This window comes from Scardinius erythrophthalmus, assembly GCF_964197995.2.
Source record: "Scardinius erythrophthalmus genome assembly, chromosome: 7".
Lineage (NCBI taxonomy): Eukaryota > Metazoa > Chordata > Actinopteri > Cypriniformes > Leuciscidae > Scardinius > Scardinius erythrophthalmus.
Genome location: NC_138227.1, coordinates 8,860,350 through 8,880,365, shown reverse-complemented (window position 1 = coordinate 8,880,365; position 20,016 = coordinate 8,860,350). Strand labels below are relative to the sequence as shown.

General features: G+C 38.4%; 2 protein-coding genes across 5 annotated transcripts in view; both read left to right on the top strand.

Moving 5' to 3' along the window:
• Nucleotides 1-3,160: 3,160 nt before the first annotated feature.
• Nucleotides 3,161-4,198, top strand: LOC308693186 (claudin-8-like; the record flags this gene model as incomplete). Its single annotated transcript, XM_081369979.1, has 1 exon — nt 3,161-4,198. The coding sequence occupies one exon, from the start codon at nt 3,161-3,163 to the stop codon at nt 4,196-4,198; it is 1,038 nt and encodes a 345-aa protein (XP_081226105.1).
• A 5,000-nt stretch (nt 4,199-9,198) lies between these two features.
• Nucleotides 9,199-20,016, top strand: part of grik1b (glutamate receptor, ionotropic, kainate 1b) — a gene marked incomplete at its 5' end in the record, with an annotated part of 38,935 nt that continues 28,117 nt past the window's right edge. For 3 of the 4 annotated variants that reach the window (XM_081371147.1, XM_081371146.1, XM_081371145.1), the window contains one exon: nt 9,299-9,383. In XM_081371147.1, coding sequence (XP_081227273.1) covers nt 9,299-9,383 — 85 coding nt within the window. Of the gene's footprint in view, nt 9,384-20,016 lie in introns of all 4 variants that reach the window. The other variant, XM_081371148.1, reaches the window with a different exon arrangement.

Genomic DNA, 20,016 nt, shown 5'->3' with positions numbered 1-20,016 from the left:
TGTTACCTTATATTACCCAGTATGTTCTTCTTTCAAAGTACACATAAGTGCATGTACTGTAAAATAAAGTGCAACCCAAAATTTGCTATTTTAAAATTACTATTTTACCAAATTTAAAAACACACTGTATTTTTATAATTATGAGGGTATTTCATTATTACCTTAGCAATGTGCTAAATGCAGAACACTATTTCAGTGCTATTTGTGTGAAGACAACTGCCTATAGAGTGTTATCTAAATCACTCCCTTACTATATGAGTTTTTAGTTAGGATGCTTTCTTAGAAGTTCGCTCTCTAAGTAGGCAGTATATCCAGCAAGGCTGGGTTTGAGAACAGAGCCTGTGTGGACTGTGGTGTCCTCATAGTTCAGGCCGCTAATGCAAAAGATGTGGGTCGTCACCAGGGAGAAGTGACCTTGATTAGACTATTACAAAAGTCATCGGCCTATGTGGCGCTAAAGATGGTCTACAACTGGTGCTTTGGATCAATTGTAAATTCATGGTTAATAAATGACAATAAAAATCAATGCAATGCGCATACAGCAACCAAAAACGGTCACTGACTATCCACCTTATTTTTAACATGAGCAGCGTGGAAATTTGTAACTCCGGTGTCACGTGGTTCAAGTTATTTTAGTTGTACAAAAACAGCCCAACATGCTGATTAACATTGCAAAATTGTATTTCTTATCATATTATTTTAATTTATCATTGTAATCATGAACAGAGTTGTAGCGCAAATAGTTTTCTGCACTTTGTTATTCTTCCCGTTCTCTAATGAATCGTAAGTGTTGCACATTCACAGAAAATAGCTGACTTCTGCATTGGTGCCAAATAAGGAGGATAAAAGCAACTAATTTCAGCTTCCAAAGCAATGCTTATAACCAGATTGGTGCAGCTGCTCCCTCTAGTGATGAAATATGAGGATCCTATAACTCTGCCTTAGTCAAGGTCATTGTTCATTTGAGTGTGTTTATATGAGAGATGCCATTGTTGACAGAATATGAACACTGGACAGTAAACACACCATCAGCATCTCTACATACCCTCATCATCCTGGACCAATCAGAAGACACCACTGCCACTTTCCCATAACAAAAAGAGTTATCATTAAGATGTAGCACACTGCCATGTGGATCTATGTGGACACTGACAGTCCTATTTGATATAGGAACAACATTTACCTTTCTAACACACCTGTGTTTTGTGTTTCACACGCTGAGTCTGAGACCTCTGGATTTGGACAATAAATCACTGGCCAACAGGATTATCTTTGTTCAGATCAGGGTGAGTGGATTCATTCATTTGTTGAGGATAATTTCCTGTCATTTGAGGAGACAATCATTCAGGACATGTTCTTTTGTTGAAAACACAGAACAACATCATTTTTGATAGAGGTTTCTTAGGCTGCATTTATTTGGTCAAAACTACAGTAAAAACAGCACTATTGTGAAATACACTGCCACGCCCAAAAAAAGAAAGTCGCTGTTTGGATTTAAACAGGCAAATGCTTAAGAGTCTATGATTGGATCATAATTGCAGTGATTATTATGTTTCTATATGTTTGGCAGCAGTTCTTCTAACCCTAATTGATAAAGTGTGTAGCTTTTCATTTCTTAAAAAGGGTGAAATGCTATTTCATGCATACTGAGTTTTTTACACTGTTTAAGAGTTGGATTCCCATGCTAAACATGGACAAAGTTTCAAATACTAAATTGTACGTTTGAAGGAGTATTTCTATGCCAAAAAATACTCCTTCCGGTTTGTCACAAGTTTCGGAAAGTTTTTTTCGAGTATGGGCATGTGTGACGTCAGATGGGGTGGAATTTCCTTATACGGGTCCTAGGGCACCCGTAGACCAGTACGCCCATCAAAGCGCTGTGCTCGGCTTTTGGGAAGTCATCGGCTGCACAGATTCCCAAAGAACCCAGCGTTAAGGGACCAGTGGATGGAGTTTGTTATTCCAGAGCATCAACGGAGTTGTGCAAGTGTTCTTGTTTGTTCCCTGCATTTCGACGATGATTGTTTTATAAACAAGGCCCAGTTCCACGCTGGATTTGCAGATCGTCTAATGCTTAAGGATGGAGCAGTCCCAACGATAAAGGTTCACGGTCGTGCGTTGGAACCGTGAGTAAAACTGCTTCAAATGTCTGTGTATTGTTAGCTAGCCTATCGGCGTGTAAGCACAGCTTTAGCTCCGCCCACACGGCACGCCTCCAGCCGCTCGTTTTTTTTCCCGGAAAGACTCGGTACAGCCTATCTTTCTTTTATAAATATAATAAAACTAAACACTTTTTGGAGATATGAAGGATGCAATACTACTCTATAGGTACTCAAGATTAACATGAGATTGAATGAATTGTGATTGTGTTTCACCCCCCCTTTAAACAAACATTTAGAAAGACGCATCATGGCCATATTCCAGGATGACAACGTGAAGATTCATTGAAAGTCTTTGGGATGTGCTGGAGGAGACTTTACAGAGTGCTGGACTCTTGCATAGTCCAATACAAGATCTTGACCAAAAATTTCTGCACCTCTTGATGGAAATAAATGTAGAGATGTTATTTCCATAACAAGAAAGTGCATTCATTTTTTGGTCAAGATCTTGTATTGTCAATGCAAGAGTCCAGCACTCTGTAAAGTCTCCTCCAGCACATCCCAAAGACTTTCAATGAATTTAAGAATTTAAGACTCAGAGGTGCTAATTCATGTGTGAAACTGATTCTTCATTCTCCTCACAACCATTCTTTCACAGTTTGATCCTGATGAATCGTAACATTGGAATATGGCCATGATGCGTCATCATCCTGGGATATGGCCATGATGTGTCTTCCTACATGGTTGTTTAAAAAAATGAAAAGCTACACACTTTATCAATCAGGGTTAAGAACTGTTGCCAAACATATAACTTGCAAGAAATATAATAATCACTGCAATAATTATCCAACCATAGACTGTTAAGCATTTGCCCGTTTAAATCAGTGTATTAAAATATATGTTTTCTAGCTAATTTATTGCTGTGATCAAAGCTGAATTTTCAACATCATTACTCCAGTCTTCAGTGTCACATAATCCTTCATAAATCATTCTAATATGCTATTTGTTTCTCTACTTTTAGGAAAACCAATGAAAAAAAGCGTGTGAGGCGGAGGTCAATGATGGTTCAGGGCAAGTGTGAACTCCTCGCTCTGTGCCTGGGCATCATCGGTCTGATCGGGACGGTGGCCGTCACGGGCCTCCCCATGTGGAAAGTGACGGCGTTCATTGGGGAGAATATCATCGTGATGGAGACGCGCTGGGAGGGTCTGTGGATGACGTGCTTCAGACAGGCCAACACACACATGCAGTGCAAAGTGTACGACTCCCTGCTGTTCCTCCCGCCGGACCTGCAGGCGTCCCGAGGCTTGACGTGTAGCGCTCTGGTGCTGTCTGCACTCGGGCTGCTCGTGTCTCTTTTCGGCCTCCGTTGCACGTCGTGTCTCAAGGATCAACCGCGAGTCAAAAGTATGATTGCGATTTCCTCGGGGGCGATGCAGATTTTGGCGTCCGTTTGCGTTATCGTCCCGGTCTCTTGGACGGCTCACACTATTATTAGAGACTTCTACAACCCTCTACTGATCGACGCGCAGCGCAGGGAACTAGGAGAGGCGCTGTATATCGGTTGGCTAACTAGTGCTTTTCTTATGGCGTCTGGAGTTTTATTTCTCTGTCGACGTGTTGGTCCAAAATCAGGCTCATCATTTTATTCTCAGCGACATGTAAATAAACCCGCTTTAAACCGCTCCCAGCACTTTAACTCTATAAGACACCAGGCTTTTCCCCAGAACAACAGCCCCTCCATTCTGCAGCCTTCTGGGTTCAGCTACTCCATTACACCTTCTAGTGGTCAACATTCACCCTATAGTGTGCAACCGGTGATCACTGGGTCTTTAGTGTACAGTCACATCATCATGCCACCTCAGAACCTGAACCATCATGGCCCAAATGTGATGCAAAGCCAGTATGTGTCCAGAAACACACTGTACCCCCCCCAGCTTTCCACACGCTTCAAAGGAAGCAACAGCAGCGATCCCTACACATCCTTCACCTCTGGATCCGCATTTCATCCCGTGCCGCTGAACCCGCTCTTCATAGAGTACAACTACTCCAGGGTGCAGTCGAACAGCTCCGACAGTAGCTTTGGATTGCGGATCTAAGTTTTTTTTTTTTTTGATGTAGCCCTATTTCAACATTTATTTTTAAATACTAATCATTTTAAAGATCAATTATTCCAGTAGATTCAATTTCAAGAATGTTCTTCTGCTGGAACGACAAACATTTTTTTTTTACAGAAACTAGAAGTAGCAAAGTCAGCATGAAACTAAGGTTGCGATCGTCTTTTCTTGCCTATTGTGAGGTTTATCAGAGTGAAATGGCTTCTCAAACAAGAACAAATGTAGGGCGGGACTTGATTTTGTCCATGGAGAATTGATTGGATGGATGGGGTTTGCTATTGGTGGATCTCGTGGGATTGACAGGTTCAATACCTGTGTCCCCCCCCCCCACCCACCCACACACACACACACACAAGAGATGTGTGGAGGAAGAGGAAGGTATTTTGCACTGATAAATCATAAATACGGCAATATTCTAAAAAATATATATATTTTAATTAGGTAGTTAAAAATTCTAAATTCCATAATTCCAGAAGGTTCAATAACTGCATATTCTTCTGGGTTGACCTCTTTTAATTTAATGTTACATTACGTTTTTAGTTGTTCATGATTACGTTTTGTTTTTTATTATTTGCACAAATAGCAAATTCTCAGCAATTTCTACCCAATAAAACATTTTAGAGCTTGATATAACTACACAAAATTACATACCGGTAGTTTTAAAAAATGACATGACTTTTTAAAGATTTTATTTATTTCCATGACTTTTCCAGGTCTAAAAATCACACTTTTAAAATTCCCTCATATCCAGGTTTTTCAAGACCGTGAGAACTCACATTAAATATTAAACCACGAAAAATATTTATGCAATGCATGCAACATATAAATCACTAATATTTAGCTTTATTAAAGGGATAACCCAAACGTGAATTCTGGCATCATTTAGAGTTGTTCTAAACCTGTATGAGTTTCTTTGTTCAGTTGAACACAAAAGAAGGATGTCCAAATAGTTGCTGGTCCCTATTGACTTTCATGATATGAAAAAATGGAAATCAATGGGCACCAGAAACTGTCTGGTTACCAACATTCTTCCAACTATCTTCTTCTGTGTTCAACAAAAGAAACTTTTTGGGTGAACTATCATTTTGCCAGTGCCTTTTTTCCCGTAGTACTTTTAAAGATGTGAAATGGATTTGACATCACAGCTGAGAACAGAAGCTACTGAAGAGTTTAAGACTGTCATGGTGTCATTTTCCCGCAGCTCCAGAGTCTTTGTCCCATGAGATCAAATGTCAGAATGCAGGTAGTAAACAGAGGGTCCCGCACCAGATGAGCAACTGCCCTCGAATGAGAAAGCTAACGGATGGAGAACTCCATAAAACGGTGGATGCACATAAAGTTGTGATCTCAAAGCTGTGATTGTTAGTTATGAATCCAGCCCATATAAACAACCTTTGTTTCTCATTGAGGCGTGCGGACAGCAAACACTGAATCCACATACAGCACATCAAACCGGTTTCAGCCCTGTGGGATGATATTTGCTGGCAAGAAGAGGTGTGTTTTTCTCTAAATAAACAGCTGTGAGTTTGTCCTGGAGCTGAGGATATGACAATATTTGAAGAGATATTCATGCAAATATCCCAGGGTTCTCTCTTTTCAGCAGACAGGGGACTAATATCATACTGTACTGTATTGCCACTTATAAATTAGTAAATTATTATATGCAAGTGTCTGCTGTTTTTCTCACTTGTGACTTTGTGAGAGAATAGAGGAAATTGTCTAGTTCTCACAGAGTCTGTCTCAGTTCAGCTATCTTGAGTGTAATGGTTTGGCAATTAATTTTTTGTGTTTGTTCGCCTTTCATTGCAATCCTGAAAGGCTGTGATTGACTTTCAAAGTGTGACAACTTGCCCTGACCTTCCATTGTCATTATGATGATTAACCAGTAGACGGCCTTACTGAGCATTTACTGTACTGTACTATCACCCTTATCATTTACAAGTGTAGCTTATTGGGGATTTCATCTATTTTTTGTTGTCATTTTGATAATTGTAAGATGTATTGCAAAACAGCTTACAGAGATTTCTTCCCTTTGTTGAACTATAAAGAAATACACAAACAATGACAACAAAAATGTATTACAATTTATAGGCGAGTGTGTTGTCAAAGTAAACACCTCTGGAGTAAATCATCCTGTAAATGCATTAACCAGCGTCATGCTTTATCTGGCTCTGTTTACAGGGGCTGAACTGTAGCCTATCCTCCCTCTCTAAATGATCTGTGATCCAGATCCTGTCTCTGTAATCCCTCTAATGCCGAATAAACCCACTGTCACAAAGACCGAAAGGATACGGGTAGCAATCACCTCTTAAACCAGATCCAGAGTGGAGGAATCACTTTCAAAACGTCCCAGCCGATGAACCATAAAAAAATAGACAGCCAATCAGAATCCATCCTGCTTTAAAGAGCTCGAGCATTTAAAGGTGCCATTTGTATGTTATGTTTTTTGGATTGTAGTAAAGCATAAAAATACCATATGTTTGCAGATATTTAGGAAACATGATAAGTTCACATACTTGTTTTACTGGAAAACAATTCTACAGACAGTTATTCTGCTTTGAAATGTGTGTTCTGAGTCAAAATGTTTGTTTTTGTTTTGGTGTGACTCCGCCCACTGCCAATTTAACCAATAGTGTTTCAACACCCCGGGTTGCCAGTTGGTGGAAAACACTGAGATGGAAGCCAGCAAACGAACTGGGTCAGAGATCGCAGATTCTACACAACCTAAAAAACCTCTGCATCCATCAAAAACGCTCTATAAACAAGGCTTATTAAAACGAGTATAATTCAACTCATTAACTTACAGTTTACGGCTTGTTGCCTTCTATTGTAAATAGCTCTTGTTCCTGTTGCATGTCCTTAATCTGGCAACCCACGTGAGCGTCAAATCTGAGGGGGAGGGGGAAGGAATCCCAATTCAAATATTTTAAAATTGGGTTGCAGTAGCTATTTCAACCCCTAGCTGTAAATATTACATACTGCACCTTTAAAGCGACAAACTACTGTGCTATGTTCATTACGTAACTGCCGTAAAAAGCTCTGTATGCCTTCGAATCACTCTTGCGGTATCATACACCGATTGGTCTGCACAGCGCTGCTTGAATCAAGTCAAACACACCTTATATCTGCAGTGGTCAAAATTACGAGTTTACCCGTTGTAATTACAAGTTCTACAAGCTTTTAATGTCATCGGACTCGGAATAATGCACTTCTATGGTAATTACTTATCAGTGCCAAATTGAAATGGAGAGATGACTGTTACAGTGTATGTGGGCGCTCTCAGAAAATGGCGTAATCTCGTAATTACGGTAATTACTACATGGCGTGAACGCATCTTTAGACTGAACAGAACAGTAGTGTGTTGGTGTATTCTACTATAGTTATCGTTCTTTGTGTGATGGGACCTTTAGGGATATTGGTGTCCAAAACACAGAAATAGATTATTCACGGAGGTTTTCTATTGTTTAATAAAATACATGTCCAGTTGATAAAATGAAGGAAAAAATTATGAATTTTATTTGTTGACATTTGTGGGAATTTTTTTTTATGATAGGCTACTTACTCCTTCTCTAGATGGCACGTAGACTGCATTTTGATTAAGAATAATGTTTCTTAATTTGGAAAGGCATGCTGCTAAATGGTTAAAACGTACATGTTTGCTCATTTTTCGTTCCCGATTGGAGGCCCCGTCCCAAATGGCACCCTAAACACTCGCTGTCTTCCTACGAGTCCGCACTTCCGTGACGTAATGCCACTTTGACTGTCGGGAAGAAGTCTGCTGCTGAGCTCGCTGATGGTCTGATGGACTTTACGTACCGTGCGAAAGTGCATATGAAGTGTTTAATTTGAGACAGGGCCAGACTTTTGCAAGCGACTTGTTCAAAAGAATTGGTTGAGTGAAGATTGTATTACTTACCCATGACACACAAAAGATGCTGAATTCAGAATAATAGTGCATTACTATGGAGCCCCTGGTGGAAAAAAAAAATATGAGACTGGAGGAAAAATGATTTGGCAAAACTTTTAAGTTCTCTCGCAAATGTTTTGCGTTCCCCTGAGAAACTTTGCATTCGTTCGCAAAATGTTTGCTTTCCCCTGAAAAAATTGGCTTTCACTGGCAAATAAAACATTTTTTTGCAAGCGAGCGCAAAGTTTCTCAGGGGAACGCAAACATTTTGCAAGCAAAGACAAAGTTTCTCAGGGGAACGCAAAACATTTGCGAGAGAACGCAAACGTGTTGCCAAATAATGTTTTACTTCTTCACCATGTCCCTTTAGGGGCTCCGTACACTACCGAAATTGCACTGCTATATTTTTATTTAGCATAAATAGTAAGAGTAGTATGCTATTCCGAAATCAACCACTGATCAATCCGATCGAATCTTTTTTTTTTTTTTTTTTTTTTTACTGAGCTTATTTAATATTTGAATCATTGAATAAATCAAATCTCCACCACTAGCCTAGTTCACACGCAAACTTCTCACAGCTGCTTATCACTTCTGACCTGGTCGTTTTGGTTTAATTATTTTTTTTATATATATATATATTGCGATTGATTTAAGAAATATATATATATTATTAAAAGTGGGTTAACTGCTGTTGAATAAGGTGTCTTCCCCTTTGGCGAAATCACAGACAGCGAGTGACAGATCAACGGGTATTTAATCTGCTGGCAGATGTGCGTTTCTATCAGAGCGCCGGCACAAGATTTAATCATTTCCTCGGTGTACCAAAGAGCAAAGACGTTGTCGAGGTCGACTGCTGCCAGATTTGAAGTTAATCTTCACAACGGATCCATGTTTTTGGATCAGAGAGTCGCCAGTGCCCTCAATTGAGCTCGCGCGCACGGACTGGGAGTCGCGCGGTCCCTGGCTGTCAGAAACGCCACTATGTCCTGAAAGCACCGCGGGAAGGGATGACTTATTCTGGAAAGTGATGCCCAGTTAGCACCTATGGATGTGAGGATGGGTGATTCCCACCAGTACGAGTGAGTGGAAAGATGCTGCTCGGATGGAAATCATTCCTGTATGGATACACAAAGAAGAAGGATATGTATGTTGAGTGTGTCTCCTGCAGGTGTCCCATGCTGAAGGGGACAGGTGTGAGCTTCATCCTGCTGTGTCTGATGGCAGAGGTCAGTCTCAGCGCGCAGCAGGTCTTGAGAATCGGTGAGTATCAAAGCTCTTCATTAATAACAGCTGTGTGTGGAATTAACATTTCTGGACTGTGATGTTTGTTTGTTTCATTTTGGCAATTTCAATGTCTCCAAAACTCTGGACACTTGAAGTTGCTCAAAAAATTGTCATTGCATTAGAACTTCTTTAGGTTTTAATTTGTGTGCCTCGTGCTTCTATGCGATAAAAGTGGCCCCTTATTTATCCATATGAAAGTTTTTTTTTTTTGGCACTTAAAGGGTTAGTTCACCCAAAAATTAAAATGATCCCATATCAAGCCATCCTAGGTTTATATGACTTTCTTCTTTCAGACAAACACAATCATCAGATACCCTGGCTGTTCCAAACTATATAATGGGAGTGAATAGTAGTTTTTGAAGCCCATAAAAGTGCATCCATCCATCATAAAAGTAAACCATATGACTCCATACGGATTAATAAAGACCTTCTGAAGCAAAGTGGTGCGTTTTTGTAAGAAAAATATCCATATTTATAACTTTATAAACTGTAATCACTGGCTTCCGGTAACAGAGTCTAGTTCCAGCGGTAGAGTGACCTCTGACCCGACGCAACTTAACTTTTGGTCATCACATATGATTGCAAATGATTTTTCTTATTAGAAAATTATTTTTAACAATCCTGAGGTGATAAATGTCAATAATGGAAATTGCATAAGAGGTAGAATGTTGTTGATTCATTGTTTTTGGATAGTAAAACTAAATCCTTCTATTTGGAATCTAATCAAGCAGAATCAGAATATGTTAAGTCTTATGATCACACACGCAATTTTTTTTTCTATAATTTTCTAAAGCACAATTTGAACTATCTAGATGGCAGAATATCATCCATAAGTTCTCAACCTGAGTCATTCATTTGTGTACCTCTTTCGTGCATGTATGAGGTGATGCTTCCAGCTGCAGTATTTTCATTGGACTTTCCAGTTCATTCCATCTAATCCTATTGTTTTATGAGAGAGAGAGAGAGAGAGAGAGAGAGAGAGAGGGGGGGGGGGGGGGTCTGGACAGATATGCTAAAATGCAGGTTAATCTACTATCTAACAGCTTCTTATGATCTGTTGTTGTTTTTATTGATTTAATGCAGTCCAGTATATGAATGTTGTAAGTTTGGTAATGCATAATTAATGTAAAGCTCAACTCTGGCCCTCGAGGTCCACTTTCCTGAGTTTAGCTCCAACCCTAATGAAACACACCTGTGTTTGAAACCGCCTCCTATACCCTCATTCACTATTCCCTATACATTAGTTCACTAATATTCAGACACTGACGGCTGCTTTTGCATAGTTTGTGTTTGCAGTTTAATAATCATTTGAAATGAAGCAAACTGGCAGCTCCAGTAGTAATGAAAAGATTTATCTTGAACTCTGTCATGGAAACTGGCATGCACTAACCCTTAATTAAACTATTTAATAATCAATTCAAAAGCAATGATAACGCTATAGCCACATTGGACCAGCAGTTTGGAAAATAAATGGACGATTCGGTTCAATTGGCATCCAATTCGGCACGACCCTTACGACCCGTGCATTATGGGTATTCTCTAGCCGTGAAGTGTACATCGTTTGTTGGACTGAATGAGTGCACTAGATAATGTCCACTATGGTTTCGGGCACCACTACTAATGGATGTCCCCTCAAATAATTCCCTATTAAAGGGTAAAGGGGTGATTTCGGACATGGCCAAGGTCTTCAGGATTACTAGAAAGCTCAGAGAGGCGAGTTTCATCTGGTTTGGGGCAAAACTCAGCAGGACGGTTGACCTCAGAGTTGTAAAGAATTGTGTGATGATGTTCACAACATAGTGTGGTTGTTAACTAGTTAAATAACAATTGAGATTTATGGATTGGTATACCAGAGGTGGCTGATTGTGTTTCTTTGGATTCTTTTATAATGTTCTTTGTGCGTTTAATCCGCTGTTATAATTTCTCCTGGTCTGAGGTCGAATCTAATCTTTGTTCTCTGCAAACCTTTAATCTGCTCCATATGGTTAGCGTTTCAATTAGTCCTCTCAGCTTTTGGGTCAGTCGCTGGGTAATACTGAGAAATCGTCCCTGTTAAGCATGTTAAACACGCCGGGCTAATCTGCTTTCTGCTCAGAGACCCTCGGACTGACCCTGCCAAAGCTCTGCGAGGGTGTTTCAATGAGGAATATATTACTAACAGTTTGGTTATGAGATGCTGACTACATTTATTTACACTCACATTTACACTTATGCATTTAGCAAATGCTTTTCTCCAAAGTGACTTTACAAAAGAGGATGTGAAAAGTTGGATTTTATTACTTAGAGTGTTTAACATTTTATTTAAACAGACTAGAAACAGTTTTAGATTCTAGAAAAGTATAAGGATTTATGTCCAGGTCACATGTCACACTAAAATCAAAACATTGTTTCCCCCTATGAATAATTCTCATTCATTTTAAATAATAATTCTCACTAGATTCTCATTAATGTAAAAGAGTAGGATAATTGCTGCGGAACAGAATTAATAATAATTCTTTTTTATATATATTTTTTTATATAAAATATTTTAACATAAATATTTTTGGAATAAAATAAAATATATATATATATATATATAATGTATGTATTGGGGGGAGGGGGGTTAAATGTGCTAAATTGTCAAGAAAATAAATAAGGCTCTATTTCCTCTATGCAAAAAAGGTACTTATTTCTTTCTTTTTTTTATTCTTTTTTTTATGTGAAATACAGTATGACCAAGTTTGTTTTTTTTTTTGTTTTTTTTTTTTTAGAATATTTTGTGATAGCCTATTCAGTGCATTTTGGAAAGCATCCCTGTGATGTTTATGAACAGATTTATTAGATGCTGTTATTTCATTCAAAACAATCGTTTAACTGCATTGGATTAGATTTTGGGATTAATTAAAAATTTTGATTATTATTTAATTAAGATTTTAATTTCTCTGTTTACTCTGTATTTTTAATCAGAACAAGCTTAAATCATCTGATTGGCCAGTTCTAGAGATCAGGTACCCAGAACAGAGACATCTCAGTCTCACACACACACACACACACACGCGCACACACACACACACACACACACACACACACACACACACACACACACACACACACACACACACACACACACACACACACACACACACACACACACACACACACTGTGATGCAGTCATGTGGGATAGTGGGATGTTGAATGAATGGAGGGAACAACTGCATCTTTGTCCTTCGCTCCTTTAGCTGTTGGCTCACATCACAGTCCGTCTCTGAGACTCAACACTCACGTCCACAACTCTCACAGCAACACACTGGCACAGTCTCAGGGTTATGTGACACAGATTTCAGGAAGATCAAGATGGCCTTCACCAAAAATCACAATTTTGCTTCTAGGCCGTTTGATTCAAAAGTTAAAGCCTACACTAGGCCTACTGGTCAAACGGTTGGGATAATTAGGATGTTTTTTATTTTCATTTTTTAAAATAAGTCTCTTATGCTCACCAAGGCTGATCGAAAAAACACAGTAAAAACAGTAATACTGTGAAATATTATTACAATTTAAAAATAACTGTTTTCTATGTGAATATATTGTAAAATATAATTTATCCCTGTGATCAAATCTGAATTTTCAGCATCATTCCTCCAGTCTTCAGTGTCACATGATCCTTCAGAAATCATTCTAATATGCTGATTTATAGTAGGAATAAATTACATTTTAAATAAAAAACAGTTATTTTATATTGTAATATTTCACAACATCACTCTTTATTAATGCAGCCTTGGTGAGCATAAGAGACATCTTTCAAAAACATAAAAAAAAAAAAAAAAAATTAATTACTCAAACTTTTGACCAGTAGTGTATGTGAGGTTTTGAACTATAGGTGGCGCTAGTGGGTTTGAAGGACTGATATTGTCATCAGGAATGTTCAGATTCAGACCTTGCCTGTAGAGGCGACCTTTGCAATTCGCAGGCCCGTTTTAAGGAAACATTCTGAGAAACAATGTTATCTCATATTTCGCTCTTTATAGTGTATTTATAAAAGCACTCTAGGCTATCTCTTTAACAACAACTGTTGTTACATTCACAACTGAAAACAAAAACAATCTTTGTTCTTCAGTCCCTCAGCTAAAATGAAATGATTCTAAACCCGCCAGTAGGTGGCGGCAAATCACTGCCTTAACGAATTAATCACTGAATCATTCTGTCAAACGATTCTTTCAAAACGGATGATTCATTCAGGGACAAAGCCACTCATTAGACTGATTCATTCAAAAACACGGATTCATTCAGTAACGAAACTGAAACTGTGTTGCTCGGAGACGTGCAATGGCTTTACTGTTTGGAACTATTTTCGTTGGCAAAATAGAGGAAAAACGGATAATATAATCTCTAAAATGTAAGTCACCTAATAGCCTATTAACTTATTGTTTATTGAATCGTTGTATAAAATCAATATCACATTTCCAAACGAGCTGATATTCGGGAACACAGCACGTTCACTCGTGTGATATTGCTTATTAGTATTAAAAACAAGAACTTATACGGAGACTTTGTCTTTCACCATATCTTGGTTTTTGGAAGCATTTTTATTAATATTGGTGGCATTTTAGCCCCATTGCCCTGTTAATTTATTTGAAGATGCATTGTATTATGCAGCTTTAAGTAGAATTTGTGCATTTGTTTCATATGTTAATGGAGTTTCAGTCCATAAGTGAAATCTTTATAGTCTCAAAGACACACCAAGGTTGTCCGTGTGACACGCAAACATTAAACCCCGAGCCTGAAATCAATTAAATCCGATTTATTCCACTTCACGGCGAATTGTGCAATTTGTCAAAGTCACGCTTTTGATTGATGCCTTCATTTGATTAGCATCTCATTACCCCAAACCCCTGCGATGATGTCAGAGCTGAAGACATGTCTGCCAATGAGATATAGAAGCCGGTTGAAATCTGAGTGAACTTCATGCATCATGATGAAGGTTCATCAAGTGTTTCTGAAACTGTGCCCAGTTTGTTCCCAGAATGCATGTTTGTTTAATTGGCCTGTGATTGGATGATTATGTAACAGGTCAACAGGTCAGCCAATCATTTCATTTCTCTCTGCTAAAAGGTCCAACCCATTGTGTACTACTGTATATTTCTGAAGGTTAGAAATGTTTTGAACTGTGTTTTGGATGATAAAAAGTATATTCAGGTTCAGATGCATCCGCTCTCTGAATCTGAGAACAGCAAAATTCAATAGAAACCACCGTAATCCGGACATCATTTCTACCAAAGCAGCTCAGCATAGTGGAACGCTTCGCTAATGAAAAGCTATCCTCATTTGTGCTGCTACATCTCCTCTGGAAGTCACATGAAGGTGAGGATGTTAGAGGATTCTGGCATGTTCAGTGTTTCTTGCTTGACTGCTCAGATTTTCATTTTCGTCACTGATATAATTCGCTTCCATAATGCTCTGCTGCTTTTCAGGTTATATTTGCCCTATACGCAAATGTCAGAATAGGGTTTTGAATAATATTCTTAAGATTACCTCCATCTTGTATTTGTAAATAAGTAAGTACTGCACATGAACAGGAGAGTTTGAGAAGGAAAAGACTTGTTTTATTGGAAGTGAAAATGAAAAATAAACTGGAAGTGAAAGTTAAAAGTTATAAAACATATTATTATAAAAATTTTAATTCCTAATTCAAATATTAAAATAAAAATTCAAGAAAGCCCATCCCAGGTAACGAATCACATTACTTTCCATAATACAATATTGTAATATCACATACCTTTTAAAAGTAGCTTTCCTCAACACTGCATATAAGATTGTAGTGGGAACTGGGAAGCATGCAATTTTACTAGAATTATTAAAAAGTATTAAAACATTTAAAATATATTATTATAAAAAAAATATTATTATTATTATAAAAATTACAAAACAATTTAATTTATTTAGCAGATCCTGAGTGATTACAAAAGTGTTTCAGTTTCACATATAATTTTGCAGCGGTCAACAAACGGCAAGCATGCAATTCACAAAGTTATCTGCAGTGGTGTAAAGTATTAAAGTAAATGTAATTAGTTACTATACTTTACTGAGTAGCAATGATATTAGCAACTTTTACTCTCTACTTGACTACATTTTTGAATAAGTATTTACTCTTTACTCCAATCCATTTGTGATGAGTAATGCAGTTACTCGTTACATTCTGGCTGCGTCCGAAAGAGGACGTATTCCAAGGTCTGAGGACATCAAGGCACGTCCGAATCCAGTGTTAGTTTCTCTTCCTGTCTCCTGAGAGACCTTCATCTGATGGATATTTGAAGGCAACACAGATGTATCCTTCGTTGCCTTTGATATCCCACAATCCTGTGCGTCCATTCTGTGACAGTTGAGCTAGAAAAATAAAGATGGCGTCTGAACGTTGCGTCTGGTCATCGGTTTGTGTGTAAATCAATGTACATTTCTGATCAACATTTCTAGTGAGAATTTACTATTGTAGTCATTAAATACTATTATTACATGGCTTGGTTGAATTCTAATGTAGAATGTGGTCTTGATAACACACCGTTGCCATGAAAAACAGAGCGTTGCTATGGACGCAGGATTCTAACCGTAGAGACGGAATGGACTATTTTCTTTAGCGGAAGCAATACAATCGGTTTTAAATCAATAAACTCCTTTTAAATCAATATTTTGTGTCAAATTATTGATTTATTTGGTAGGTTGCCATGTAATAAGCAGGATAATGTAGAGCGAGGCGGTTGTTATAGCAAATACAACCCCTTCAGGCTGATTCAAGACCAGGCTCATTCAAGTCCTGATCAGCCTGTCGGGGTTGTATTCGCTATAACAACCGCATTATCCCATATGGAGCTTTTCCATTACCAGTACCAGCTCAACTCGACTCGACTCGCCTCATCTCGGCTCGGCTCGCTTTTCACTCCGTTTTCCATTGCAGATAGTACCTCCACAACAGTACCGGGTCGTCAAAGCAAAGCCGCAGGAAACTGCCTTGACTTAATCTTCTACGCAACATACACCCGCTACTCACACACACAGGACAATGGAGGAAATCGAGTGTATGCTGTTTTTGGATGTTTTTGTTTTTGTTTTTGCTGTTTTTTATTCAGGATACTCCGTCTGGCGCGTGCAATGATGACGCAGTGAATAGTGACGATTCTCTCTTACCAATCAGCAGTCTGCCGTGTTTTCACGTCACATTTTAGTATCGCCTCAGCTCGCTGCGAGGCGAGGTGAGCCGAGGCGAGCTGGTACTGTGTAGTGGAAAAGCGCCATTACTTAAATACTACTTTTCAACAAAGCTCGCTCTATTTTGCTGTTGATCATTAAACTGTTACGTGTCCTCAGAAGTCAGTCCGAAATGCGCAGACGCTGCCTGTAAAGTCATTGCCTGATTGGGCAGCGAGGCAACAAGTCAATGCCCGAGTTTTCGGACGCAGCCTTTGCGTGACACCTAACTTTTTCTGCAGCCGTTTATTTCTGTTACAAAAGAATATCGCCATCTACAGGGCACTGAAGGAACTATATCTTGTGTGTTTTGCCTTTACTCACCCAAACTCATCAACAAGGCTACTTTACACAAATGTGAGTGTATTAGCAGGTTGCGAATCACAGGTGTTTCATATATGAGATGAGAACATGACTACAGCCGCTGATGAGGCCGAAACCAGCACATCCAGTGCAACCAGGCTTTGAATATTTCATTTTACTTAACATTATTTTATGTATCTGTCATATTGAAGAGAACTTTTTGAAGGATATTGTTTTTTTTTTGTTTTTTTGGAGCACTTGAGCCTAACTGAGACTTGAGAGTTTGTAGGCGTTTAAGAGACTGTTATATGAACCTTGATTTATTGCAATTTTGAGGTGTTCAGTTTTATTTTGATTTTAGAAAATAAACATGTGATTGCTCTCCTCACAAATCAACAGTTTCTTGTTTTTCACTGCTATGTCTCTCAGGTGTTGAGGACTAGTGCATCTTTAACCCTTGTATTGTGTTCGGGTATGTAGGACTTTATCAAAAGAAAAATGATACGATTAATTATTTGTTCAAACTCAGACTCATTGGCCTTGGCTCATTTTCTGTGAAGAATATATATCAGAACACATTTTCAATGACCACACACTGTACAAGTGTGTGTGTGTGTGTGTGTGTGTGTGTGTGTGTGTGTGTGTGTGTGTGTGTGTGTGTGTGTGTGTGTGTGTGTGTGTGTGTGTGTGTGTGTGCGTGTGAGAGAGATTGTGTGTAAGTGTGAGAGAGTATGCAAGAGGGAGTTTTGTGTTGCCGTTCCCGCACAAGGTTGCAATTCTTAAATGTGATCTAAAAAAGGAAAAGAGAAAATATTAACCATACATGCTGTTTATATTGTGTGTAATTGGGATGAAGTAAACATCTGTTGAGTATTTTAACATAAAATTGTTTGATTGTGTTGAATTAAAAAAAAACTAAATGCAGCAGGTCCACCAGACCCATAACAAAAATATGAACACCACACAAGGGTTAAACCTACATTAAGTACGAGTAAAATACTTGGTGACTTGAAACTTGTAATGGTGTCATCTTCGCTGTAAGGTATCTGTACCTTTACTCAAGTTTGGTTTTCAGGTAGTCTTTACAGGTTATCTGCTGGAAACCTAATGCAACCACTGTTACGTATTACCAGATATAAACAGTGAGAGTTTAAGAAGGAAAAGGCTTGTTTTACTGGAAGTAAAATTGAAGGATGACTCCAGGTTGTTCGTCAGGTGTTTGTTGGGATCGGTGGGTTTTCCCTGATTATTCCGAGCATCAGCATGAAGCTCATGTCAACAGCGGCTCCACGCTGGTACACCAAATCAGAGAGGTTTGCATGCAGTGTCTTGTGGAAACCGGTCACTTTGAGGTACTTTGCGGATTTGCTGTTCATGAGGTAGTTAATCTCAAAATGGTGAGTGCAATGTGTTTACAGACGTGGATTAGCATGTGCACAAGGTGACTTTGAATTTGTAGAGAGCTTCCCCTGAGTAAGCAAGCCTGTAACGGGTTTGATTGCTTTCTTAACTCCTGATGCAAAAGCTGTTTTGATAGTAAATGTGCATTGGATTTGCCTTTTTTATCTGAAAGATAAGAGCGTCGGCTTTAGGTTGTTCTCATGGTTTCAGACTGGTTTGTACTGTAAAGTATAATGGTATTGAATTATTGCTATTTGCATATATCATGTACAGTATTTCCAAGCTCAGCAAAACCCATTGTGTGTTTGTTGGTCCGTGTGAGGCATTGCTGCCCTGTGAACCTTGACGGTCCATTTGTTTCTAAAGACATAGGCTTTACACACAGCTCTGAGAAAACCAGGTGCCTTAACCAGTAACCCGGCAACAAGCAGATCAGGACCCGTCATGGCTGACTTCCTCGCTTCCTGAGAGAGAAACTGCTCTTATTTAAAGGGTTAGTTCATCCAAAAAATAAAATTCTGTCATTAATTACTCACCATCATGTCGTTCCAAACCTGTAAACCTTTCGTTCATCTTCAGGAACACAAATGGAGATCTTTTTGATGAAATCTGAGAGATTTCTGTCCGTCCATTGACAGCTACACAACTTACACTTTAACGCTTCAAAAAGTTCATAAAGAGATCGTAAAACTGAAGAGATTCGATCGCTTTATACTGTATGATGAAAAGTCTTTGAACAAAAGTTTTCCAAAGATGAACGAAAGGTTCATTCTCGTGTTACGCAGCACGTTTGAGCTTCAGCAAGAGGTTTGTTCTCACGCATCAAGCAGGTTCGGTTGAGCTTCTGTTTATGTTCGTTAATCAATGTTTAAATGTGAATAAAAGCCTAAATTTAATCTGTTCATCATATAAAGCGATTGTGTCTCCTCAGAAAATTTGGACTAAACGGCTCAATTCATATAAATAAATTTTATAATCTCTTTATGAACCTTTTGAAGCGTCAAAGTGGTAGTTACGTTGCTGTCAATGGAGGGACAGAAAGCTCTCAGATTTAACCAAAAAAAATCTATATTTGTGTTCCTGAAGAGGAACGAAAGTCTTACGGGTGAGGATGACATGAGGGTGAGTTATTAATTTTTGGGTGAAATATCCTGTATACTGTATACTGTATACTGTATACTTCTTAGGCAGCATCCTAAATGAAAAAGAACATCATTATTATTAGGAGCATTATTTGGAACACCATATAGATAGATAGATAGATAGATAGATAGATAGATAGATAGATAGATAGATAGATAGATAGATAGATAGATAGATAGATAGATAGATAGATAGATAGATAGATAGATAGATAGATAGATAGATAGATAGATAGATAGATAGATAGATAGATAGATAGATAGATAGATAGAACATTTTATAAGTATGTTTGGTATACAAAGATATTTAGCTGTCTGTTCTTTTACACAATGCATTCTTTGCTAAGTAAATAATGTAATTAGTTCATGCAGCATATCATAAGATAAAGCATCATTAAATCAAACATGGCAGCTGAACAGTGACAGAACGATGAAGCTGTCAAGACCATTGAAATGAATTTGAGCGGTTCCACAGGAATAATTTGAACATCTGAAGCTTTAGTACATATTTGATTTTCATGGCCTTTTCACATAAGCCTGTAAGAGG